At 49.4% G+C, this 26,572-nt stretch overlaps 1 protein-coding gene and 1 long non-coding RNA gene across 6 annotated transcripts in view; one reads left to right on the plus strand and one right to left on the minus strand.

Moving 5' to 3' along the window:
- On the plus strand, positions 1-25,277 carry LOC129049360 (uncharacterized). 4 transcript variants are annotated; one of them, XR_008512411.1, is made up of 4 exons: positions 1-453; positions 731-830; positions 1,424-1,643; positions 14,059-15,805. It is a non-coding gene; the product is annotated as an uncharacterized LOC129049360 (long non-coding RNA). The 4 variants fall into 4 exon arrangements; XR_008512410.1 differs by lacking the exons at positions 731-830; positions 1,424-1,643; positions 14,059-15,805 and adding exons at positions 18,182-19,555; positions 24,199-25,277; XR_008512412.1 differs by lacking the exon at positions 1,424-1,643.
- Positions 1-26,572, minus strand: part of HPD (4-hydroxyphenylpyruvate dioxygenase) — a 49,346-nt gene that overhangs the window by 15,866 nt on the left and 6,908 nt on the right. Inside the window, exons 1-6 of one of the 2 annotated variants that reach the window (XM_054528341.1) lie at positions 7,395-7,641; positions 2,500-2,526; positions 1,562-1,624; positions 1,133-1,237; positions 390-432; positions 131-213 (exon numbers count right to left, since the gene is read on the minus strand). In XM_054528341.1, coding sequence (XP_054384316.1) covers positions 131-213; positions 390-432; positions 1,133-1,237; positions 1,562-1,624; positions 2,500-2,526; positions 7,395-7,487 — 414 coding nt within the window. In that variant the 5' untranslated portion in view covers positions 7,488-7,641. Of the gene's footprint in view, positions 1-130; positions 214-389; positions 433-1,132; positions 1,238-1,561; positions 1,625-2,499; positions 2,527-7,394; positions 7,642-26,572 lie in introns of those variants that run through there. The other variant, XM_054528339.1, reaches the window with a different exon arrangement.

Raw genomic sequence — 26,572 nt, forward strand, 5'->3', positions numbered from 1 at the left:
GGGCTTGTCACTGTGATGTGGCATCTGGGCTTGTCACTGTGATGCAGCAGTGTCCTTCCAGCCCTGACTGATGGGGTCCCCATGGCAGACAGAGGCCTTCCTCTCCCAGTCCACCCAGGTGCTTTCGCACCTGCACGATGTAGTCACAATCTTCCACCTCGAACGCGATGTCCTTCACTCCGTCACCGTGTTTCACCAGGTGATCGCCCATCTCTGTGGCCGGCAGGGAGGGGATGGCACAGGAGTCTGGAGTCTAGGTCCCCTCACCTGGCTTTTAGTCTCCATCCAGGCCCTGAACCCAGAGCCCACCCACGGAGCCATGCGTCCACCCTCCCAGAACCCAGACCCCACCCACAGAGTCATGCGTCCACCCTCCCCGGGCACCTCACCTTTGTTCCAGGGGTTGAGCGCTGAGGAGAGGACAAACACAATCTAAGATACAAGGAGAAGGAGGTGAGGCTAGTGGCTCGGGGGGGCATGGGGAGGTGCACCCATCGGCCCCTCCCTGCCGACCCGAGACACCCCTGATGGAGCACAAGAACTCCTGGACCTGGGTTCTAGCTCCTTCTCTGCTTTAGTTTCCCACGCTGGGCCTGAGGGATGGGGCTTTCAGCCAGACCCCCTCTGGATCCTCAGGGGAACTGCTAGGTCAGGTCTCCCTTGGGGAGAGAACTCCAGGGACCCCATCGGTCAGGACACTGCTTAAAATTCCTCTCCTCTGATATCCCAGGTTTTCTGAGCACCTGTGGGGTCAGTGTTGTGCCAGGCTGAGGAGGAAACGAAACTAGGAAGGACCCTGTTGCATGGTTGTAAAAGATGCCAGTGGAGGGGTCGGTGGGAGCTGAATTATATGTTTTTGTTGTTGTTGTTGGGGTTTTTTGTTGTTTTTTGTTTTTTTTGTTGAGATGGAGTCTCTCTCCGTCACCCAGGCTGGAGTGCAGTGGCACAACGTTGGCTCACTGCAACCTCCGCCTCCCGGGTTCTAGCGATTTGCCTGCCTTAGCCTCCTGAGTAGCTGGGATTACAGGCGCCCACCATCATGCCCAGCTAATTTTTGTATTTTTAGTAGAGATGGGGTTTCACCATGTTGGCCAGGCAGGGGTTGGGGGCTGTCCTGGGGGTGGCGACTCACCTTCCCTTGTTTGATTACATGGCTGACCACCTCCCGGGAACCGGTCTCCAGGCCCCTGTAGGCTAGAGGTTCAAAGCCCATCTTGCTGCAGTAGAACGACGCGGCCTGAATCACAGGGTTGCAGCAGGATTCATGAGGGTCAAGGGGCCAGCATGGGGGACTTCCGCAAGAGAGCCCCTGGCCCCCCTCAGCCTGCCTGCCCTATTGCCTCAGGGGCAGAGACCCTCCTGGGAAGATAGACTGCTGCCTGCACATTTTGCTGACAGATAACTTTCCCGCTGCTGTAATTAGGATTCAGAGTATCTGGCCCACCCCTGGCCTGATCCTCCCTCCCAAGGGCCAATCACAGACCCTGCTGGAGGCCTGCCCTTGTCAGGCGGCCCTCTGCCCTGCCGTCTGCTCACTCCAGCACCTTGCCCTGGCTTCTACCTGCTTGGCGTTGCCAACCCAGAAGGTCACAGAGTGGAAGTGGAGGAATCGGCCTCTCTCAGGCTGCAGAAGGAGAGAAGAGGTGAGGTTGAGTCCCTGAAAGTGAGCCTAGAAAAGTGCGGGTGGAGTGATGTCACCTAGCCACCTTCCTTATCCCAGCCTCAACCACAGAATTTAGGAGCAGCGGAACCTCATGCAGCCTTGCCAAGCCTCAAAAGAGGTTTCTCATTGTGGAAGTTGAGCTCCTGGGTGTCTTGGATGGGGAAGCCCCCTCAGGAGGCCTGCCAAGGTTTCACACAGGGAAATAGCCTTATGTTGCAGCAATATGGATTTAAGTTAGACCTTAGAAAGAACTTCCAGATGGGATTAAGAGATTGGCAGGCATTTAAGAAGGGGTACAGGTTTTGTTTTGGTTTTTGTTTTTGAGATGGAGTTTTGCTCTGTTGCCCAGGCTGGAGTGGAGTGCAGTGGTACAATCTTGGCTCACTGCAACCTCCGCCTCCCAGGTTCAAGCGATTCTTGGGTTCAAGTGATCCCCCCAACCTCAGCCTCCTGAGTAGCTGGGATTACAGGGGTGCACTACCACGCCCGGCTAATTTTCGTCTTTTTAGTAGAGACGGGGTTTCCTCATGTTGACCAGGCTGGTCTCTGGTCTCGAACTCCTGACCTCAAGTATTTGCCTGCCTTGGCCTCCCAAAGCACTGGGATTACAGGCACGAGCCACCATGCCCGGTCAGGATACAAGTTTGTTACGAGGGTGAGGTTGAGTCCAGCTCAGTCTCGGGGAGCCCTGGGGGGAAAGCTGAGTGTGCAGACATGCACGTCATGCATCCACTCCAGTCCTTCCTCTTCTGCTCTCTGCTGAAACCCCAGTCTCCCTGCACTCCGACCCCCTTCTAGACTCAGGCCCCTACATTTTCCACATTTCGCCTGCTTACCTTTGCCCCTTTGTCACTGTAAGTCGTCTAAGGAGAAAAAGAAGGACAGTGAGACTTGGAGGCTCCAACACAAGGTGCTTCTGGAAGTGTTACTGAAGATGTCCCACCCAAGGGGAGACGGCCGTGGCACTTACCATGATCGATCTTAGTCAAACCTCCTACTGGGACTGGAGGCCTGGGGAGCACTGGGCTGGAGTATTTAACCCCAACAGGTCCCGCCCAGGCTTCCTGGCCTACCTGGGGGATGGGGTGGGGAGCTGAGCCCAGCCCTGGAAGGTTCCAGGCCTGGGGGCCTCTGAGCCAGCCGCAGCCTCATTAAACAGGATGGCGTTGCCGGCCCAGAGAGGGGGAGTGAAGTCCACTAGTCAGTGGGAGGCAGAGTCAGGGCCAGAAGCCAAGGGCAAGCTTTTCCAGGACTCTGGGACTGTGACCATTACTGCCCAGAATCCAAAGCTCAGAAGCCAAGGCCGGCTGGAGTGCAGTGGCAGCTCCAGAACTCTTGCCTAGAGGAAATTTGAGGGGGAATTTGCAGACTGGCCCCGAAGTCCTGTTTGCATAAAAGCGTTGTATTCCATAGCTGTTAGAGGCACGGTAGGAGAAGGTTTGCATCCTGGCTCTGCTACATACAGTGTGACTTGGGAAAATCACCATATCACTTTGAGCCTCTTTGTAAAACAGGAACAAGAATAGTGTGGTGGGGATTAAAGGAGATAAGCATGCTCTTTGGAACAGGACCTGGCACACAGGACACTCTCAGTGTTGGTTATAATTCATCGGGACAGAGAACATTCCTAGGCCATGAGGTTAGCAAGCGGCAGGGAAGAACTGGAACATGAACCAGGCTATTCTAACTCCAGGACCCACACTTTAAATTGCTAGATTGCCCTCTATACAAATGGGAGATATTGATATCCCCATCAGATGGGGAAACTGAGGCCTGGAGAGGCGAACACATGTCTCCCAGGTCACAGAACTGGTAAGAGCAGAGCTCCAAACCCTGGCCTATTTGATTCTGAAGTTGGATCTCATTGCACCAGTGCAGACCACTTCTCCCTCCTTTTCTCTATTTTCTGGGCCATTCGGGAGGCAGGCGAGGTGGTCCCACCTCCTTATTCTGCCTGTCCTGGGCCTGCCCAGTGTGCCCCCAGTGTCCACCTCAGCTCCTTAAGTCTAAATTTCCAACTGGGGGCCGGGTGCGGTGGCTCACGCCTGTAATCCCAGCACTTCGGGAGGCCAAGGAGGGAGGATCACTTGAGGCCAGGAGTTTGGGACCAGCCTGGCAACATGGTAAAACCTCGTCTCTACTAAAAATACAAACATTAGCTGGGCATGGTGGTGCACGTCTATAGTCTCAGCTACTCAGGGGACTGAGGCAGGAGGATCACTTGAACCCAGGAGGCAGAGATTGCATGAGCAGTGATCACGCCACTGCCCTCCAGCCTGGGTGACAGAGTGAGACTCCGTCTCAAATAAATAAATAAATATCCAACTGGGAAAACTTGAGTGGAGGTGGCCCAGGGTGGAGCTCACAGGCCCAGAAGGTTCCCATGGAGGAGAAGAGCTCTGTGTAGCTGCCTACCCTCTCCAGGCCAGCAGGAACATCCTATCCCTTTGATTGCTGTGACCAACTCAAACCCCCACTCCTGGAGCCTGCCCTGGCTTATATCTTAAGCACAAAGGCCAATGTTTACTAACTCAAGGAAGTGTGTCAACAGCAGTGGGTTGCAAAGACTGGCAGGCATCTGGCTCAGCTGGGCAGAGGTAGGAACTCTGTCCCCAACACTGTAGGTCTCAGTCCCATGCTGGGTGCACCCCTAGATGCCATTCACATGTGTAGGCAGAGAGCAGGGAGGCGAGCCTGCAGGGCCCAGTATCCAGAGTCCCCTCCCTGATGCTCCCTGTTCTGGCTGGGCTCCATTGGATAACAGATCAGCAGTGGCTGGGTGTGACTGTCTCTGTTCTTCATGCCCGACCGTGCAGAGGTGGGCTCCAGAGGCCTTGCTCAAGCTCACTAATCAGATGGGTTCATAGGACTCATCCTTAAAAATATCCTGGTGTGCAGAAAAGCATTCACCTAGCTGGGCCTGGTAGTGAGCACCTGTAGTCCCCAGCCACTCAGGAGGCTGAGGTGGGAGGATCACTTGAGTCCAGGAGTTAAAGGCTGCAGTGAGCTATGATCATGCCACTGCACTCTAGCCTGGGGAACAGGGTGAGAACTTGTATCAAAAATAGATAAGGCAGGGCCCAGTGGCTCACACTTGTAATCCCAGCACTTTGGGAAGCCGAGGTGGGAGGATCACTTGAGATTAGGTGTTCGAGACCAGCCTGGCCAACATGGTGAAACCCTGTCTCTACTAAAAATACAAAAATTAGGCTGGATGCAGTGGCTCATGCCTGTAATCCTAGCACTTTAGGAGGCTGAGGCGGGTGGGTCACCTGAGGTCAGGAGTTTGCGACCAGCCTGACCAATATGGTGAAACACCGTCTCTACTAAAAATACAAAAATTAGCTGGGCATGGTGGTAGGCACCTGTAGTCCCATCTACTTGGGAGGCTGAGACAGGAGAATTGCTTGAACCCGGGAGGTGGAGGTTGCAGTGAGCCGAGATCATGCCACTGCACTCCAGCCTGGGCAACAGAGTAAGACTCTGTCTCAAAAAAAAAAAAAAAATTAGCTGGGTGTGGTGGTGTGTGCCTGTAATCCCATCCAGCTACTTGGGAGGCTGAGGCAGGAGAATCACTTGAACCCAGGAAGTGGAGGTTGCAATGCGAGATTGTGCCACTGCACTCCAGCCTGGGTGACAGAGTGAGACCCTGTCTCAAAATAAATAAATAAGTAAGTAAGTAAGTAAGTAAAATGGAACAAGTCTCAGTTACTGATGGTTCTTACTATAGTGTTTGCTAATATTAGAGCTTCTGGAAAAAAACATGAAAAAGAGGCAATCTCTAAATGGAGATACAGTTTCAGGGTTTTAAAAAGCAGTTTTTAGTTGCTAATGAGCCCTTGTGAAACCACACAGCTGACCTTTAGAGTCATGATTTTCTAGCTGATGGGGATCTTTTTACAGGCATCCACTCGGGCTCTGAAACTGACAGACTTAAAGGGCTTAAGAAAGCCTCGCTTCGCTCTTAGCCTCGAGACAAACAGCCTCTTGGCTTAGCTACTGCAGAAGAAAATCCTGAATTCACAAATTCTAGTTTTCCAAACCTGATCCCAAGCTAAAAGCTCTGCAAGGGGACGGTTGCCTGAGCCCAAGAGGTCGAGGCTGCAATGAGCTGTGATCGCACCACTGCACTCCAGCCTGGGTGACAGAGCGAGACCCTGTCTTAAAAAAAGAGAGAAAAAAAAAAGCTGAAACTTGATGCTGTCTGCTGTGAGCTGTTTCAGTGTCAGCATGAATTCTGCCAAACTAAAAAAATGGGCAAAATTGCTCCACTCAACACACAGGACTTTAACTCGAGAACCCTGGCAGATTAGAGACATCCCTCCCTGGGGCCATATGCTGTGCAAACATTGTGGATACTGCTGGACAGTCTGGGTCACTTACAGATGTCCATGATGAAAGAGTTCCTCTCTAATGGGACCTTTACATTGGGCTGCTCTTCAGCTCTGCATTTCTTTTTTTATTTTTATTTTTTGAGACGGAGTCTCGCTTTTGTTGCCCAGGCTGGAGTGCAATGGTGCGATCTTGGCTCATTGCAACCTCCGCCTCCCAGGTTCAATCGATTCTCGTGTCCCAGCCTCCCAAGTAGCAGGGATTACAGGCATGCGCCACCATGCCCAGCTAATTTTGTATTTTTAGTAGAGATGGGGTTTCACCATGTTGGTCAGGCGTGTCTCGAACTCCTGACCTCAGGTGATCTGCCCACCTCGGCCTTCCAAAGTGCTGGGATTACAGGCGTGAGCCACCACACTCGGCCTTTTTTTTTTTTTTTTTTTTTTTTTTTTTTTTTTTTTTTGAGACAGAGTCTCCCTCTGTGGCCCAGGCTGGAGTGCAGTGGCGTGGCGTGATCTTGGCATCTCGGCTCACTGCAAGCTTTTTTTTTTTTTTTTAATTGAGATGGAGTCTCGCTCTGTCGCCCAGGCTGGAGTGCAATGGTGCAATATCGGCTCACTGCAAACTCCGCCTCCAAGGTTCATGCCATTCTCCTGCCTCAGCCTCCGGAGTAGCTGGGACTACAGGCACCCGCCACCTGGCTCGGCTAATTTTTTGTATTTTTAGTAGAGATGAGGTTTCACCGTGTTAGTCAGGATGGTCTCAATCTCCTGACCTCGTGATCTGCTCGCCTTGGCCTCCCAAAGTGCTGGGATTATAGGCATGAGCCACCGCGCCTGGTCCCCCCCCCGGCTTTTTTTTTTTTTTTTTAAGACACTCTCGGGATGTCTCCCAAGCTGAAGTGCAATGGCGTGATCTCGGCTCACTGCAACCTCCGCCTCCTAGGTTCAAGTGATTCTCCCGCATCAGTCTCCCAAGTAGTTAAGACTACAGGCACGCGCCACCACACCAAGCTAATTTTTGTATTTTTTAGCAGAGACAGGGCTTCGCCATGTTGGCGAGGCTGGTCTCGAACTCTTGGCCTCAGGTGATCTTCCCGCCTCAGCCTCCCAAAGTGCTGGGATTACAGGCATGAGCCACTGCGCCCAGCCAGCTCTGCATTTCTGGTGCTGATTCCTTCCTAACTTGTGATTCCTGCCCAAAGCAACAAGCCGAGAGAGGGTACATCACAGGGACTGTGATCCTTCCACGCACTCCTTCAGATTGGACTCTCAAAAGCCCCCACCAAATGTTTCACTGCAGTTGATCGTTGTGTCTGACTTTCTCGATTCGTTGCAATTTGCAACAACGGACTAATAGCCTGATTCTCCTTCCCGCATCTTTGTCCTGACGTACTCACCTTAGTAAGGCTGTCTGTTAAATGCAACTGTCCCTCAAAAGGCATTATTTCTTCTATGCTGCTCACTACAGAAATGATCGGAATGAAAAGCATTCGTGGCGAGCCAGGAGCAATGGCTGACCCCTGTAATCCCAGCGCTTTAAGAGGCTGAGATGGGGGGATCCCTTGAGCCCAGGAGTTCAAGGGTACAGTGAGCTATAATCGCACCACTGCACTTCAGCCTGGGCAGCAGAGTGAGACCCTGTCTCTAAAAGAAAAAAAAAAGAAGAAAGAAAAGGGTGGAGAGTTATATAAGCCCATTTTGGAAATTTGTGAAAATCCAGGATTTTGCCCCTTCCACTTCCTGAACCTGAAATGAAGCTTTCTGGTTAAGTTGTATAAAAATATTTTTCTGTGAAAAGATTTTTGTCCCTCTTGGCTGGGCACAGTGGCTCATGCCTGTAATCCTAGCACTTTGGGAGGCCGAGGTGTGCAGATCACCTCAGGTCAGGAGTTCAAGATACGCCTGACCAACATGGTGAAACCCCATCTCTACTAAAAATACAAAATTAGCTGGGCACGGTGGCTCATGCCTGTAGTCCCAGCACTTTGGGAGGCCAAGGCAGGCAGATCATTTGAGGTCAGGAATTCGAGACCAGCCTGGCCAACATAGCGAAACCCTGTTTCTACTAAAAATACAAAAAAAAAAAAAAAGTTAGCCAGGCATGGTGGTACACACCTGTAATCCTAGCTACTCAGGAGGCTGAGGCAGGAGAATCACTTGAACCTGGGAGGCGGGGTTCATTGAGCTGAGATCGTGCCACTGCACTCCAGCCTGGCGACAGAGCGAGACTCTGTCACAAAAAAAAAAAAAGAAAAAAAATCTTATTAAAGCCAGGTACAGTGGCTCATACCTGTAATCCCAGCACTTTGGGAGGCGGAGGCAGGAGGATCACTTGAGGCCAGGGGTTCGAGACCAACCTGGGCAACCTAGTGAGACCCTGTCTCTACAAAAAGTTTAAAAAGTAGCCGGCTATAGTGGTGCATGCCCGTAGTCCCAGCTACTTAGGAGGCTAAGTGGGGAAGATCTCTTGAGCCCAGGAGCTTAAGACTGCAGTGAGCTATGATTGTACCATTGTACTCCAGCCTGGGCAACAGAGGGAGGCCCTGACTATTTAAAAAAAAAAAAAAAGGCCGGGCGCGGTGGCTCACATCTGTAATCCCAGTGCTTTGGGAGGCTGAGGCGGATGGATCACGAGGTCAGGAGATCGAGACCATCCTGGCTAACACGGTGAAACCCCATCTCTACTAAAAATACAAAAAATTAGCCGGGCGTGGTGGTGGGCGCCTGTAGTCCCAGCTACTTGGGATGCTGAGGCAGGAGAATGGCGTGAACCCAGGGGTCGAAGCTTGCAGTGAGCCAGGATTGCGCCACTGCACTCCAGCCTGGGTGACAGAGTGAGACTCCGTCTCAAAAAAAACAAAACAAAAAAACTCCTGTTATAGATAATACCCACATTAATTCCCATCCTCAATTTTAAGGCTATTATCACTTCCACTGGTTCATCTTAGGGTAGAAAATATTATAAACGTCCGGGCATATTGGCTCACACCTGTAATCCCAGCACTTTGGGAGGCTGAGGCGGGTGGATCACTTGAGGTCAGGAGTTCGAGACCAGCCTGGTCAACATGGTGAAACCCCGTCTCTACTAAAAATACAAAAATTAGCTGGGCATGATGGTGGGCACCCGTAGTTTCGGCTACTTGGGAGGGTGAGGCAGGAGAATTGCTTGAACCTGGGAGGTGGAGGCTGCAGTGAGCTGAGATCATGCCAGTGCACTCTAACCCGGGCAACACAGCGACACTCTTTCTTTCTTTCTTTGAGACAGAGTTTCGCTTTTGTTACCCAGGCTGGAGTGCAATGGCATGATCTCGGCTTACTGCATCCTCTGCCCCCTGGGTTCAACCGATTCTCCTGCCTCAGCCTCCTAAGTAACTGGGATTATGGGCGCCCGCCACCACACCTGGCTATTTTTTGTATTTTTAGTAGAGACAGGGTTTCATCATGTTGACCAGGCTGGTCTCACACCCTGACCTCACATGATCTGTACACCTTGGCCTCCCAAAGTGCTGGGATTACAGGCATGAGCCACCGTGCCCAGCCACGACACTCTCTTTCAAAAAAAAGAAAAAGAAAAGAAAGAAAATATTATAAACAAAGTAATCTAAAGTAATCTAAGTATCCATCAACAGGAGATTGGCTTAATACAATAAAACATTAAATATTAAAAATAATAAAGAGGCTGGGTGTGGTGGCTCATGCCAGTAATCCCAGCACTTTGGGAGGCCAAAGTGGGAGGATCACCTGAGGTCAGGAGTTCAAGGCCAGCCTGGGCAACATGGTGAAACCCCATCTCTACTAAAAAAATAAAAAGAGCCGGGCGTACTGTCGGGCGCCTGTAATCCCATCTACTCGAGAGGCTGAGACACAAATTGCTTGAACCTTAGAGGTGGAGGTTGCGGTGAGCCTAGATCGAGCCACTGCACTCCAGCCTGGGCAACAGAGCGAGACTCTGTTTTTTAAAAAACAAAGCAAAACAAAACAAAAAGGTGGGGCGCGGTGGCTCACGCCTGTAATCCTAGCACTTTGGGAGGCCGAGGCGGGTGGATCACGAGATCAGGAGATCGAGACCATCCTGGCTAACATGGTGAAACCCTGTCTCTATTAAAAATGCAAAAACAAAATTAGCCAGGCATGGTGGCAGGCGCCTGTAGTCCCAGCTACTCGGGAGGCTGAGGCAGGAGAATGGCATGAACCCCAGGAGGCGGAGCTTGCAGTGAGCGGAGATCGTGCCACTGCACTCCAGCCTGGGGGACAGAGCGAGACTCCGCCTCAAAAAATAAATAAATAAATAAATAAACTTTCTAGATTTCTAAATGGTGATGGGAAAAAGCTCCAAGATATGTTACGTTTAAAAAAAAAAAAAGGCACGGAGCAGTGTATATAAGTTACCATTTGTGTAAAAAAAAAAACCCCACAGTTTACAGATGGTTTTAATTTTGTTCTTACAGTTTATTTGAATTTTCCACAGTACAAAACATGCCAACGGTTCTCAGCCATTTGACGGAGTTTAAATAAAGAGAACCAATGCAACCTCGCCATTTGGAATCTTCTGCTTTTGGGAGCACCCCAAGCTTAGTGACTTCAGGATTTATTTCATACTTCTCTGCACATCTAGTTGGCCTTTCTGGTTCTGCAGCAAAGTCTGTTTACATGTTTTACATCATAATTTACATGATTTAAGATTTTGTAAATATGGCTTCTATTTGTTGAGCTATAACTTACACAGAGTGAAATTCATAGAACTGTACGCTGAAAAGAGTATTTCAGCATACAGTTCTATGAATTTTGAAAACATATACAGTTGCATAACTATGACCTCAATCAAGATACAGGACAATTCCATTACCCCAAAATGTAATCACCACAAATCCACCCTCGCTGTGCACCTTTGTCCTCAATTCACCCTCATCCCAACCCCTGGCAACCACTGATCTATTTTCTTTCCTTACAGCTTTGCCTTTTCTAGAATGTCATATAAATGAATCAAGCAGTATGTAGCCTTTTCAGTCTTGCTTCATTCACCCAACAAAATACATTTGAGTCCGGGTGTGGTGGCTCACGCCTGTAATCCCAGCACTTTGGGAGGCGGAGGTGGGCAGATCACCTGAGGTCAGGAATTCAAAACCAGTCTGGCCAACATGGCAAAATCCCATCTCTACTAAAAATACAAAAATTAGCCAGGCGTGGTGGCACGCATCTATAGTCCCAGTGACTCGGAAGGCTGACACATGAGAATCGCTGGAACCCAGGATGCGGAGGCTGCAGTGAGCCAAGGTTGCACCACTGCACTCCAGCCTGGGAGACAGAGAGACACCCTGTCTCAAAAAAAAAAAAAAAAAAAAAAATTGAGATTCATTCACGTTGGTGCTTGCATCCAGACTTTATTTTCTTGTTTTTCTTTTCTTTTCTTTTTTTTTTAGACAAGGTCTCACTCATTCTGTCACCTAGGCTGGAGTGCAGTGGGACTACAGGCACACACCAACATGACTGGCTAAATTTTTTTTTTTGAGATGAAGTCTCTGTCACCTAGGCTAGAGTGCAATGGCGTGATCTTGGCTCACTGCAACCTCCGCCTCCCAGGTTCAAGTGATTCTCCTGCCTCAGCTTCCCGAGTAGCTGGGATTACAGGTGCACATCACCATGCCTGGCTAATTTTTGTAGTTTTAATAGAGACAGGGTTTTGCCATGTTGGCTGGGCTGGTCTCTAACTCCTGACCTCAAGTGGTCCACCTGCCTCGGCCTCCCAAAGGGAGGGACGCCTGGGATTACAGGTGTCAGCCACCGTGCCCGACCCCACTGGCTAAATTTTTGTTGGTTTGTTTGTAGAGTCAAGGTTTTGCTATGTTGTCCAGGCTGGTCTTGAACTCCTGGCTTCAAGAAATTCTCCCACCTTGGCCTCCCAATATGTTGGCATTATAGGTGTGAGCCACAGTGCCCCGCTCAAACTTTGTTTCTCTCTATTGCTGAGCAGTGTTTCATTGTATGCTTGTGCCAGAGTTTAATACTGCTCATTGGCCAGGCACAGTGGCTCACGACTATAATGCCAGCACTTTGACAGGCTGAGGCAGGAGGATCACTTGAGCCCAGGAGGTCAAGGCTGCAGTGATCACTTCACTGCACTCCAGCCTGGGTGACACAGCAAGACCCTGTTCCCAAAAAAATGAAAACCCAAACAAACACACAACACTGCTTATTTGCTTTCTGTAATCAGCCTGTTAACAAATCAAGGGAGAATGAGTCTTGGTGACAAGACAGAATACAAATGTGAAGGGTTAGAGAACAGGAGCTGGGCAATACGCTTCCTCATCTTTGTTTTGTTTTGTGTTTTGAGACGGAATCTTGCACTGTTGCCCAGGCTGGAGTGCAGTGGCGCGATCTCGGCTCACTGGCCTCAAGTGATCCTCCCATCTTAGCCTCCCAAAGCGCTGGGGTTACGGGTGTGAGTCAACACACCCAGCCCTTTGCCTATTTCTTTTTTTTTTGAGATGGAGTCTTGCTCTGTCCCCCAAGCTGAAGTACAGTGGCAAACTCTTGGCTCACTGCAACCTCTGCCTCCCAGGTTCAAGTGATTCTCCTGCCTCAGCCTCTTGAGTAGCCTGGGATTACAGGCCTGTGCCCCTGTGCCCAGCTAATTTTTATATTTTTATTAGACATAGAGTTTCACCATGTTGGCCAGGCTGATCTCAAACTCCTGGCCTCAAGTGATCCACCCGCCTTAGCCTCCCGAAGTGCTGGGATTACAGGCATGAGCCACCATGCCCCGCCCCTTTGCCTATTTCTTAATCGAATTATAGTCTTTTTATTATTGAGCTATAAGAGTTCTGTTTGTTTGTTTTCTTACTTTTGAGGCAGACTCTCGCCCTATCATCCAGGCTGGAGTGCAAGTGCAGTAGCATGATCATATTTCACTGCAACCTCAACCTCCCTGGCTCCAGCGATCCTCCCAGCTCAGCCTTCCAAGTAGTTGGGACTACAGGCATGTGCCACTATGCCCAGCCAATTAAAAACAATTTTTTGGCTGGGTGTGGTGGCTCATGCCTGTAATCCTAGCACTTTGGGAGGCCGAGGCGGGTGGATCACTTGAGGTCAGGAGTTCGAGACCAGCCTGGCCAACATGGTGAAACCCTGTCTCTACTAAAAATACAAAAATTAACCGGATATGGTGGCAGACACCTATAATCCCAGCTGCTCAGGAGACTGAGGCAGGAGAATCGCTTGAACCTGGGAGGCGGAGGTTGCAGTGAGCTGGGATTGCGCCATTGCCCTACAGCCTGGGTGACAAGAGTGAAACTTCGTCTCAAAAAAAAAAAAATTGGTAGATATGGGGTCTCACTATGTTGCCCAGGCTTGTCTTGAACTCCTGGGCTCAGGGGGTCCTCCCGCCAAAGTACTGGGATTATAGTCATGAGCCACTGGCGTGGAAAGAGTTCTTAATATATTCTAGATATAAATCCCTTATCAAATATATATTTGGAAGTATTTTTTCCCCATTTTGTAGGTTTTCACTTTTTTTTTTTTAGTGCAGTGGCTCTCGGCTCACTGCAACCTCTGCCTCCTGGGTTCAAGAGATTCTCCTGCCTCAGCCTCCTGAGTAGCTAGGGTTAAAGGCGCCCGCCACCACGCCCAACTAATTTTTGTGTTTTTAGTAGAGACAGGGTTTCACCATTTTGCCCAGGCTGGTCTCGAACTCCTGACCTCAAGTGATCCACCCACCTCGGCCTCCCAAAATGCTGGAATTACTGGCGTGAGCCACCATGCCTGGCCTTCACTTTCTTAATTGTATTATTTGTAGTGCAACAGCTTTTAATTTTGATGAAGTCCAGCGTATCTACCTGTTCTTTAGTCACTTGTGCTTTAGTGTCCTAAGAAGTGGGCTGATTTTTTTTTTTTTTTTTTTTTTTTTTTTTTTTTTTAAGAGATGGGGTCTTCCTGTGTTGCCTAGGCTGATCTTGAACTCCCGGGCTCAAGCAGTCCTCCTGCCTCAGCCTTCCACAATGCTGGGATTACAGGCATGAGCTACCACACCCAGCCTAAGCTGATTTTTTTTTTTTTTTTTTTTAGCTTAAAAGGAAAAAATCTTCTGCAGAAGGAACATGATTCACCAGGCGGTTACCTCTGGAGGCAGCACACTTTTTCAAAATAATTAAAATAATGTTAACACAAACTAAATTCCCATTTTCTGGTCACTTTGTTTTATGTGCCAGGCACTGTACTAAGCACATTCCATGCTCTGCCCTTTACTCATTAAATCCACAACAACCCTGTTAGGTAGGTGCTCTCATATCCCCATTTCACAGATTAGAAGATGGAGGCTTACTAGCTAGGTATGGTGGCGCATGCCTGTAATCCCAGCTACTAGGGAGGCTGAGGTGGGAGAACCACTTGAACCAGGAGGCAGAGGTTTCAGTGAGTGGAGATCGTGCCACTGCACTCCAGCCTGAGTGACACAGTGAGACTCTGTCTCAAAAAAAAAAAGAAGGCAAGGATGGGTGATCTTATTGTCAGGGGGTTTAGATTTTATCTTTGAGACAATAGGGAGCTATTGAAGGTTTTTTTGTTGTTGTTGTTGTTGTTGTTGTTGTTGTTTTGAGACAGAGTTTCGCTCTTGTGGCCCAGGCTGGAGTGCAGTGGCGCGATCTCAGCTCACCACAACCTCTGCCTCCTGGGTTCAAGTGATTCTCCTGCCTCAGCCTCCCGAGTAGCTGGGATTATAGGCATGTGCCACCACACCCGGCTAATTTTGTATTTTTAGTAGAGATGGGGTTTCTCCATGTTGGTCAGGCTGGTCATGAACTCCCGACCTCAGTTGATCCGCCCGCCTCAGTCTCCCAAAGTGCTGGGATTACAGGTGTGAGCCACCGCACCTGGCCTATTGAAGGTTTTATAGCAGAGATGCAACATGATCAAACATTAAAGCCTGTTCTGCTCTAGGTGAGCACAGGGAAGAGAGCTGGGCTGGAAACCCAGCTGCCCAGAGCTGCTGTGCCATTGCCCAGTGGCCTATTTGTGATTCTCCATTAGGTTTGGGGAAGATAAGTAAACCAAGAAGCTTTACATTTAAAAATTGGATCTAGGCTGTAATCCCCTCACTTTGGGAGGCCCAGGCAGGCAGATCGCTTGAGCCTAGGAATTCGACATGACCCTGGGCAACATGGCAAAACCTCATCTCTACAAAAAAAAACCCCAAAAATCAGCCAGGTGTGGTGGGGCACACCTGTAGTCCCAGGTGCTCAGGAGGCTGAGATGGGTGAATCGATTGAGCCCAGGAGGTTGAGGCTACAGTGAGCTGTGATTATGCCACTGCACTCCAGCCTGGGTGACAGAGTGAGACTCTGTCTCAATTAAAAAAAAAATGCATCTAACAGCAGTCAAATAACCCTGTGCTCTGCTTCCTGCAATCTACAACTGGAGACTCCCACATAGGCAGAACTAGTGAGGATTCAGAGGCAGAAGTCCATGGACAGAACCTCACCCCTCCCCTGCCAGGCCCCACAGCTCTCCCAAGCAAGGGCAGCTGGGACCAGAGCAGGTGAAGGCTGGCCTGGGTGCCCAGCTAATCTTGTTATCAGGTCTGGTGATCCTGGGCAGGGCCACTTAGGTGGGGCTGGTCTTTATCTCTTGAGGTACAGAGCCCATGTGTCTGAGCTTTGTGGTGACAGGAAGCTGTATCACCAGGCACCAGTGATGGCTGGGAGGGACCAGAGAGTTGGTGGCACGGGACATAGGACCCCTAGGCTCTGAAGACTGTGTAATCTTGGGCCACTCCTGGCATCCTCTGAGTCTTAGTGTCCTAACTGTGCAAGCCAGGGAGCACTGGAGCTGGCATGGACCATAGGATGTCCTCTGTGCCTGGCACCAGGGGCATTGAGGAGTGTCCTGGAGATCTCTTTTCTCTCTTTTTTTTTTTCTTTTTGAGATGGAGTCTCGGGCTGGGCGCGGTGGCTCACGCCTGTAATCCCAACACTTTGGGAGGCCGAGGCGGGTGGATCACAAGGTCAGGAGTTCAAGACCAGCCTGGCCAAGATGGTGAAACCCCGTCTCTACTAAAAATACAAAAAAAAAATTAGCCGGGCGTGGTGGTGGGCGCCTATAATCCCAGCCACTCGGGAGGCTGAGGCAGAGAATTGCTTGAACCCGGGAGGCAGAGGTTGCAGTGAGCCGAGATCGCGCCACTACACTCCAGCCTGGGCGACAGAGCGAGACTCGTCTCAAAAAAAAAAAAAAAAGAGATGGAGTCTCGCTCTGTCGCCCAGGCTGGAGTGCAATGGTGTAATCTCAGCCCACTGCAACCTCCGCCTCCCACCTTCAAGTGATTCTCCTGCCTCAGCCTCCTGAGTAGCTGGGACTAACAGGAGCCCACCACCAGGACCAGCTAGTTTCTTTTGTATTTTTAGTAGAGATGGGGTTTCACCATGTTGGCCAGTCTGGTCTTGAACTACTGACCTCAAGTGATCCACCTGCCTCAGCCTCCCAAAGCATTGGGATTACAGGCATGAGCCACCGTGCCTGGCCTAAAATTTCTTGTCTCTCCAGCATCCACGCCTGTTTTCATAACAGTGTCTCCCTTCTCCATCCTTTCCCTGCTCCGTTCATGTGGTTTGGGTGGGGCATGTGAGCCAGGACTGGGCAGTGAGAATACCTGTGATTGGTTCAGGGCTGGGCACCTGGCCAGAACTGGCCATGTGGATTTGCTCTGGGTCTTCTGCTTGAGAAAAGAGGCTCACTCTGAGCTCTGAGTTTGCTGCACTGATCCAGTGGTGCTGCGGGGGCCAACCTTGAGTCAGCTGAAGGAAAACATGCCTGTATATAAAGCCAGAACAGAGAAACCAGAGCTGAGAGAAGATAGGCTGATTCCTGATGTCTGAGCAACTTGTTCCAGGCAGGAACAAGCTCCTGGATGAGTCAAACCTTTTTCCCTTTTGCTTAAGCTAGTTTGAGTTGGGTTTCTGGCATTTACAACCATTGGTGCTGACAAACACAAACAGAGAAACAATAACACCACCACCATCTATGAGCATGTATTCACTGTCAGGCAACGAGTTAGGGACCATGGGGATTGTCTGTTCCACAGGGAGGTAGTACTTGATCATTTTGTTTACATTTGCTGGCACACATAAAATAAAGTTGACAGATTTTAGCAGTTTTTATTATTATTTTAAAACTCTCTGCAGACATTGCATCCCTGTGGTAGATTCTACTGTCCATAACCCTTCAAGGAAGGACTCAGTGCCCAGCTGTAGGGAGACTGGTTGGCTGTCACCTCCTATCAGATTTGCCTCAGCTGTAGAGACTTGGCCACAGCTTTCCCAGAGCAGCCCACATTTTGTGATTGAGCAAGGGAGTAGAGAGGCTGGTCCCTTTCAGTCCAATGGGGGTGACTCTGACCAGTGAGTCTGTCTCCAGGGCCCCAGTAGGGCTGGCCAAGGCCTTGTGGAATCTCCACCACTGAGTTCTCCTTCTCCCCAGTCCAGCCTCCCCTGCTTCCTTTCACTGATGTGGATCCTTAAAATGATTTTATGGCCTGGTGCGGTGGCTCACGCCTGTAATCCCAGCACTTTGGGAGGCTGAGGCGGGCGGATCACAAGGTCAGGAGATCGAGACCATCCTGGATAACACCGTGAAATCCCGTCTCTACTAAAAAAATACAAAAAATTGGCTGGGCGTGGTGGCAGGCGCCTGTGGTCCCAGCTACGCGGGAGGCTGAGGCAGGAGAATGGCGTGAACCCGGGAGGCGGAGCTTGCAGTGAGCGGAGATGCGCCACTGCACTCCAGCCTGGGTGACAGAGCGAGACTCCGTCTTAAAAAAAAAAAAATCATTTTTTGGCCAGGCATGGCGGTTCACGCCTGTAATCCCAGTGCTTTGGGAGGCAGAGGCAGAGGATCGCTTCTGTCCAGGAGTCCAAGGCTGCAGTGAGCTATGATTTTGCCACTGCACTCCAGCCTGGGTGACAGAGCAAGACCCTGTCTCAAACAAAACAACAGCAACAAAAAAAATCTTGCACCCTAAGCTCTGTCTCATCCTCTGCTCCTAGCCAATCCAACGCATGACAGCTCCCTTATGACTTGTTTGTACCTGATGGGGTGGGAAAGAGGTGATGGAGGCAGCACCCCCCGGGTATGCCATGGCTAAGCATTGTGCCCATTTTATCTCACAGCTTTCTATTTTTCTCCTCTCATTTTACAGATGAGGAACTTGAGATTCAAGAAGAGGAAGAATTGCCCAAATAACTTGTTCTTTGTGGCTAGAAAATGCTTACACAGAACTCACCAGGCCACATTCATATTACTATGTTTGTGATCATCCAAACATAAAACCAGCTCCTAGGCTGGGCACGGTGGCTCACACCTGTAATCCTAGCATTTTGGGAGGCCGAGGTGGGTGGATCACCTGAGGTCAGGAGTTCGAGACCAGCCTGGCCAACATGGTGAAACCCCCCATATCTGCTAAAAATACAAAAATTAGCTGGGCGTGGTGGCGGGCGCCTGTAATCTCAGCTACTTGGGAGGCTGAGGCAGGAGAATCGCTTGAACCTGGGAGGCAGAGGTTGCAGTGAGCTGAGATCACGCCATTGCACTCCAGCCTGGGCAACAAGAGCAAAACTCTGTGTCAAAACAAACAAGCAAACAAACAAACAAAACCAAAAACAGTTCCTGCTTCCAAGATTTTAAGGCATTAGCATCCATTTGGGAGATGTGTGCATGTGAAACATCCATTTGGGAGACACCTGAAACATCTGAACTTTCTTTGTCACTTTCTTTTTTTTTTTTTGAGACGGAGTTTCGTTCTTGTTACCCAGGCTGGAGTGCAATGGCACGATCTCTGCCCACCGCAACCTCTGCCTCCCGGGTTCAAGCGATTGCCTTGCCTCAGCCTCCTGAGTAGCTGCGATTACATGCATGCGCCACCACACCCGGCTAATTTTGTGTTTTTAGTAGAGACGGGTTTCTCCATACTGGTCAGGCTGGTCTCGAACTCCCGACCTCAGGTGATCCGTCTGCCTCGGCTTCCCAAAGTGCTAGGATTACAGGCATGAGCCACCGCGCCTGGCCTTCTTTGTCACTGTCTTAAGTCTAAAACAGCCTGGCAAACATTTTCCATAAAAAGCCATATGGTAAATATTTCTGCTTTGTGGGCTATCAGGCCTCTGCTGAAACTACTGTAGCCTGCAAACAGCCACAGACAGTAGGTGAACAAGCTGGTGTGGCTATGTGCCAATAAAAACTTATTTACAAAAACAGTCAATGAGGGAAAAAACAGACAGTGGTCCAGATTTAGACCAAGGGCCATGGTTTACCCACCCCTGCCTAGGCAATCAACAAAAGAGTAACCTTGGTTTGTAGCATTTCCTGAATGCTGTGGTGTAGATACTCTGTATGGTCAATTTCTTTTCTTTTTTTCCCCCCCTTTTTCTTTCGTTCTTTTTTGTTTTTTTGAGACATGGTCTCACTGTGTCACCTAGACTGAAGTGCAGTGGCTCAATCTCGACTCACTGCAACCTCCATCTGCCAGGCTGAAGCAATCCTCCTACCTCAGCCTCCTGAGTACCTGGAACTATAGGTATGTGCCACCGAGCCCGGCTAATTTTTGAATTTCTTATATAGACAGGGTTTCACCATGTTGCCCAGGCTGGTGGCAAACTCCTGGGCTCAAGTGAACTGCCCACTTCGGCGTCCCAAAGTGTTGGGATTACAGGCGTGAGCCACTGCACCTGGCTGGTGTGGTCAATTTCGAGTATCAACATGAAGTCATTGAACTTGGGGTTAAGCTAAGTACAGTACATACCAAACGGATACAAACAGAAGTAAATAACCCCAAAAGCACAGATGAGGCTGGGTGCCTTGACTCACATCTATATTCCCAGCATTTTGGGAGGCTGAGGCTGGAGGATCATTTGAGTCCTAGAGTTCAAGACCAGCCTGGGCAACAAAGCAAAATCCCATCTCAAAAAGAACAGAGTAGAGAAGAGAAGAGACAGCATTGGTGATACTAAAACTTAGTAAAAATGATTAGGAAGTTGAGGCCAGGCGTGGTGGCTCACGCCTGTAATCCAGCACTTGGGAAGGCCGAGGTGGGAGGATCACCTGAGGTCAGGAGTTTGAGACAGGCTTGGTCAAAATGGCAAAACCCCATCTCTACTAAATATACAAAAATTAGCTGGGCATGGTGGCGGGCGCCCGTAATCCCAGCTACCTGGGAGGCTGAGGCAGGAGAATCGCTGGAACCCGGGAAGTGGAAGCTGCAGTGAGCCAAGATTGTGCCACTGCACTCCGGCCTGGGCCACACAGAGACTGTGTCTAAAAAATAATAATAATAAAAACTGGCACACAAACTTCCTGCAGAATTGACCGTGGGCTCTCCTGAGTGAATAGGAGCTGCTTCCCTGCTTTGGTTGCCTGAGGTTTAGAGGTGGGATGTCCCCATGATCAGGGAAAACAGCCGCCAGGGAGGCTGAACAGCTGATACGGGATCAAGGCCTGGGATACATTAAAGGGCTTTTCGTTCCTCTCAGGCTAAATTACCATCACGTCAGTAGCTCTATCACTTGCATAAGTGGAGGGTGAGGTTACTCAAGCCCAGCCATCGATCCCTTTCGGGCTGAACCTGTGTCCTCATCATCCAAAGTCCCCATGCTTGCAAATGTCTCCCACCCTTCAGTTTGGAGCACTGACTTTCATCGTTGGCAAGGGCAATGGGGAGTTCGCTTTGGCCTCTGATTTGCTGAATTGCCTTCAATACACAGCTTAACCTCTCTGAACCCCCATCCCCATTTCTGAGTCTTAGGAAGAACTGTGGCAGGGCGCGGTGGCTCATGCCTGTAATCCCAGATCTTTGGGAGGCTGAAGTGGGCTGAAGTGGGTGGATCACTTGAGGTCAGGAGTTCGAGACCAGCCTGGCCAACATGGTGAAACCCCGTCTCTAGTAAAAATACAAAAATTAGCTGGGCATGGTGGTGCATGCCTGTAAGCCCAGCTACTAGGGAGGCTGAGGCAGGAGAATAGCTTGAACCCAGGAGGCGGATGTTGCAGTGAGCCAAGATTGCGCCACTGTACTCTAGCCTGGGTGACAGAGCAAGACTCCATCTCCAAAAAAAAAAAAAAAAAAAGAACTGTTATGAGTCTCTGTTACCTACAGGGATAGAAGTGAGTGACTCCGACTCCGTGTCCAGCGCTTTGCATGCAACACAACCACCCTGTGAGGGAGGTATTATTCTACCCATTGTACAGTTGAAGAAGCTGAGACTCAGAGAAGCTAACTGGCTCATACTAGTAGGTAGAGTTAGGATTCATCTCTCCTTATCCCAAATCCTAGTTTTTCATCCTTTCTGGTGTGCCTTACTGCCTCTAGAGCCCCTCCAGATTTTTACAAATGAGAGGGGTGTGAGAGGCTGCTGGCCAGGGACTTGAAACCTAAATGTGCCAGGAGCCAGGAAAGCGACAGAGAAGAGCTGGGTGAGGCCGGGCGCGATGGTTCATGCCTGTAATCCCAGCACTTTGGGAGGCAGAGGCAGGTGGATCACTTGAGGCCAGAAGTTCGAAACTAGCCTGGCCAACATAGTAAGATGCCTGTCTCTACTAAAAATACAAAAATGAGCTGAGTGTGGTGGCACATTCCTGTAATCCCAGCTACTCGGGAGGCTGAGGCACCAGAATAGCTTGAACTCGGAAGGTGGAGGTTGCATTAAGCTGAGATCGTGCCACTGCGCTCCAGCCTGGGTGACGGATTGAGACTGTGTCTCAAAATAATAATAATAATAAAAAGAAGAGTTGGGTGGGATTGTGGGAAGCTGCATCCCACCCCCACACTCTGCCAACGAGGGCAGTAACTTAGCTCCAGACAATTGTTGCCTGTGGGGACATGGGCCTGGTGTGGCCAGATTTTGTTTAAAAGAAATTAGCAATGTGAATTTTTATGTGAAATCCTTTGATTTGAAGATTGTCTTGTTTTGAATTCTATTTGTATGAAATATCCAGAATAGGTAAATCCACAGACCCACAGTGCAGACTGGTGGCTGCCGGACTCTGCGGGGAGGGAGGAAGGGAAAGTGACCGCTTAAGGAGAATGGGTGTCCTTTTGGGGTGATGGACAGAAGTATTCTGGAACCAGATAGAGGTGATGGTTGCACAACATTGTGAATTACTAAATGCTGCTGAATGTTTTCACTGTTTTGTGACTCTCATCTCAATAAATTGAATTGGTTTAAAATTTTTCTTTATGATTTTGTGCATTTTTAGATATTGGGAAATAGCATTTTTATTGAAGATGAGTATACATAGAGAAGTGCATAAGTGTATAGCTCTGAATTGTCACAAACAGAACACACCTGTTTAACCAGCTCAGCTATGTGGTTTTTTGTTTGTTTTGTTTTTTAATTGAGACAGTCTCACTCTGTTGCCCAGGCTGGGGTGTAGTGGTATGATCTTGGCTCACTGCAACCTCTACCTCCTGGGTTCAAGCAATTCTCCTGCCTCAGCCTCCCAAGTAGCTGGGATTACAGGTGTATGCCACCACGCCCGGCTAATTTTTGTAGTAGAGATGAAGTTTTGCCATGTTGGCCAGGCTGGTCTCAAACTCCTGACCTCAAGTGATCCACCCACCTCAGCCTCCCAAAGTGTTGGGATTACAGGCATGAACCACTGTGCCCAGGTTACAGATATGTGTTTTGGTTTTCCTTTCTTTCTTTTTTTTTTTTTTTTTTGAGACAGGTTCTTCCTCTGTTGCTCATGTTGGAGTGTAGTGACACCATCATAACTCACTGCAGCCTCAAAATCCTGGGCTCAAGTGATCCTCCCACCTCAGCCTCCCCAACAGCTGGGACTACAGGCATGTGCTACCACACCAGGCTATTTTTTTTTTTCTTTGGCAAAGATGGGGGTCTCACTATGTTGTCTCGGCTGGTCTCAAACTCCTGGGCTCAAACCATCCTCCCGCCTTGGCCTCCCAAAGTGTCGAGATTACAGATGTAAGCCACCATGACTGGCTTATTTTGTTCTTTAATACATAACTAATAGGGCGGGTGAGGTGGCTTCTGACTGTAATCCCAGCACTTTGGGAGGCTGAGGCGGGTGTATCACCTGAGGTCAAGAGTTTGAGACCAGCCTAGCCAACTTGGCGAAGCCCTGTCGCTACTAAAAATACAAAAATTATCCAGGCGTGGTGGTGGGCACCTGTAATCCCAGCTACTCAGGAGGCTGAGGCCAGAGAATCACTTGAACCCAGGAGGCGGAGATTGCAATGAGCCGAGATTGCACTCCAGTCTGGGCAACAAGAGGGAAAATCTGTCTCAATAAATAAATAAATAAAAAAAAATAACTAATACAACTTGATTGGGGCGGGGTGGGGGGATGAAAATACACATAATTAAGAGGAAAAAAAAGTAAAGAAAATAAACCTACTGATAATCCTTCATCTACAGACAACCACCTTGGATGATCTGGGAATGCCCACCCAGACTACTCTTTTCTTTTCTTTCCTTTCTTTTCTTTCCTGTTCTTTTCTCTTCTTTTCTTTTCTTTTATTTGATGGGGTCTTTCTCTGTTGCCCAAACTGGAGTGCAGTGGTGTGATCAGCTCACTGCAGCCTTAAACTCCTGGGCTCAAGGGATCCTCCCATCTCGGCCTGAGTAGCTGGGACTACAGGCAAGCACCACCATGCCTGGCCCATACAGACTACTTTCTAAAAATGTATAAAATATATAGATATGACAAGATATACAGATAATGATACATACGATTTGATACTTATGCTAATTTTTTACATATACTTTGTAAACACTTTTGTCATGGCAATAAATACACATGTTCACCTGTGTGTGTATATGTGTGTGTTTCATTGAAAAGCTATACTGGGTGGGGCCAGGTGCAGTGGTTTATGCCTGTAATCCCAGCACTTTGGGAGGCAGAGGTGGGTGGATCACTTGAGCCCAGGAATTCGAGACCAGCTTGGACAATGGCCAGAACAGATCTCTACAAAAATTTAAAAATCAGCTGGGTGTGGTGGTGTGCATATATGGTCCTAGCTGTTGGGGAGGCTGAGGTGGGGGGATTGCTTGAGCCTGGGAGGTTGAGGCTGCAGTAAGCCATGATTGCACCACTACACTCAAGCCTGGGTGACACAGCGAGACCCTGTATCAAAATGAAAAAAAGAAAAAAAAAAAGAAAGGCTGTACCATGATTTCTTTTTTTTTTTTTTTTTTTTTTCAGACGGAGTCTTGCTCTGTCGCCCAGACTGGGGTACAGTGGCACGATCTCAGCTCATTGCAACCTCCGCCTCCCAGGTTCAAGAGATTCTCCTGCCTCAGCTTCCCTGGGATTACATGCGCCCGCCACCACACCCAGCTAATTTTTGAATTTTTAGTAGAGATGGGGTTTGACCATCTTGGCCAGGCTGGTCTTGAACTCCCGACCTCGTGATCCACCCACCTTGGCCTCCCAAAGTGCTGGGATTATAGGTGTGAGCCACCATGCCTGGTCTGTACCATGATTTCTTTAACCAGCTCCTAGAATCAAGCATTACCAAGGTCTTCCCATTAGAAACAGCATGGATGGTGATCCAGCTCATTTGAATGTAGAGTTTCATGCTCTTTAACAATTGCTTTATTAAATTACTCTGAATTTACATTAATAAGTATCTTTTACTATTTTATGTTTTGTAGAGACAGAGTCTTGTCATGTTGCCCAGGCTAGTCTCAAACTTCTGGCCTCAAGTGATTCTCCTGCGTTGGCCTCCCAACGTGCTAGGATTACAGACATGAGCCACCATGCCAGGCAGTATCTTATTATTGTTATTATTTTCGAGGGTCTCAATCTGTCACCCAGGCTGGAGTGCAGTGGCGTGATCTCAGCTCACTGCAACCTCTGCCTCCCAGGATCAAGCAATCCCCCCACCTCAGCCTCCCAACTAGCTAGGACTACAAGTGTGTCCCACCACGCCTGGCTAATTTTTTGTATTTTTAGTAGAGACAGGATTTCACCATGTTGACCAGGCTGGTCTCGAACTCCTGACCTCAGGTGATCTGCCCACCTTGGCCTCCCAGTGTTGGGATTACAGGTGTTAGCCACCGTGCACAACCCAGTATCTTATTTTTAAAAATTACTTTCTGCTCTGCTCCACGCTCTGCCCAGGTACTGAATATGAACACCCTCACAGGTATAACTGCTTCCCTTTTTCCATTCTATGGGGGAGTTGACTTTATTGAATAAAAATAGGATGATTTACTATGTGGGTCTCTGCATCTTACTTTTCCAAATGCTTAATTATTGGCAACTGTGTTGGATATTCCTTTAGCCCCTCCAAATCTCTTCCCTCCCTGCCCTCCTCTGTGCTCCAAGCCTTATCACCTTCAGCCAACCTGAGACTCTGGCAGGAAAGGAGAGGAGAGACAAGTGGGGGTATCTCTTCCTTGGTTTCCTCCCTGCCAGACGTTGCTTTAGCAGCTGTTTTAGCAGCCGCTGTGTCCATGTACTGAAGGCCACACTCCATTGGGTGGCTACAACTCTCTCTAGGTTTCCAAACCCTCCCTTCTCTTGCCCCTTTAGGCTTAAGGGGTGGGGTAAGAGACCCCCGCTCGCCAGCCCCGGGTGGCTTCATTATCCTTATCTGCTCCCATGACTTTGTTTTTTTTTTGTTTGTTTGTTTGTTTTGTTTTGAGACGGAGTCTCGGTCTGTCGCCCAGGCTGGAGGGCAGTGGCGCGATCTCGGCTCACTGCAAGCTCCGCCTCCCGGGTTCACGCCATTCTCCTGCCTCGGCCTCCCGAGTAGCTGGGACTACAGGCGCCCGCCACCACGCTCGGCTAATTTTTTGTATTTTTAGTAGACATGGGGTTTCACCGTGTTAGCCAGGATGGTCTCGATCTCCTGAGCTTGTGATCCGCCTGCCTCAGCCTCCCAAAGTGCTGGGATTACAGGCGTGAGCCACCGAGCCCGGCCTGCTCCCATGACTTTGTAAGTAGCCCCTTCAGTAAACGCCCCTCAAACATCCGTCTGAGTGGACTAGCTGTTCTGTGATGGGCCCCTGAACAACTGATTCAGCAACTAATTTAAAATTCTTTTTTTTTTCTTTTTGAGACGGGGTCTTGCCCTGTTGCCCAGGCTAGAGTGCAGTGGCCTGATCTTGGCTCACTGTAACCTCTGCCTCCCGGGTTCAAGCAATTCTCATACCTCAGCCTCCCAAGTAGGTGGGATTACAGCCGCGCCACCACCATACCCGGCTAATTTTTTTTTTTTTTTTTTTTTTTTTTTTGAGATGGAGTCTTGCTCTGTCACCAGTCTGGAGTGCAGTGGTGCAATCTTGGCTTATTGCAAGCTCCGCCTCCCGGATTCAAGCGATTCTCCTGCCTCAGCCTCCTGAGTAGCTGGGACTACAGGCATGTGCCACCATGCTCAGCTAATGTTTTGTATTTTTAATAGAGACAGGGTTTCACCATGTTGGCCAGGATGGTCTTGATCTCCTGACCTCGTGATCCACCCGCCTCGGCCTCCCAAAGTATTGCAATTACAGGCGTGAGCCACCGCGCCCAGCCTAATTTCCGTATTTTCATTAGAGATGGGGTTTCAGCATGTTCGCCAGGCTGGTCT

This window comes from Pongo abelii, chromosome 10 (genome assembly GCF_028885655.2).
Source record: "Pongo abelii isolate AG06213 chromosome 10, NHGRI_mPonAbe1-v2.0_pri, whole genome shotgun sequence".
In the NCBI taxonomy this organism is placed as follows: Eukaryota; Metazoa; Chordata; class Mammalia; order Primates; family Hominidae; genus Pongo; species Pongo abelii.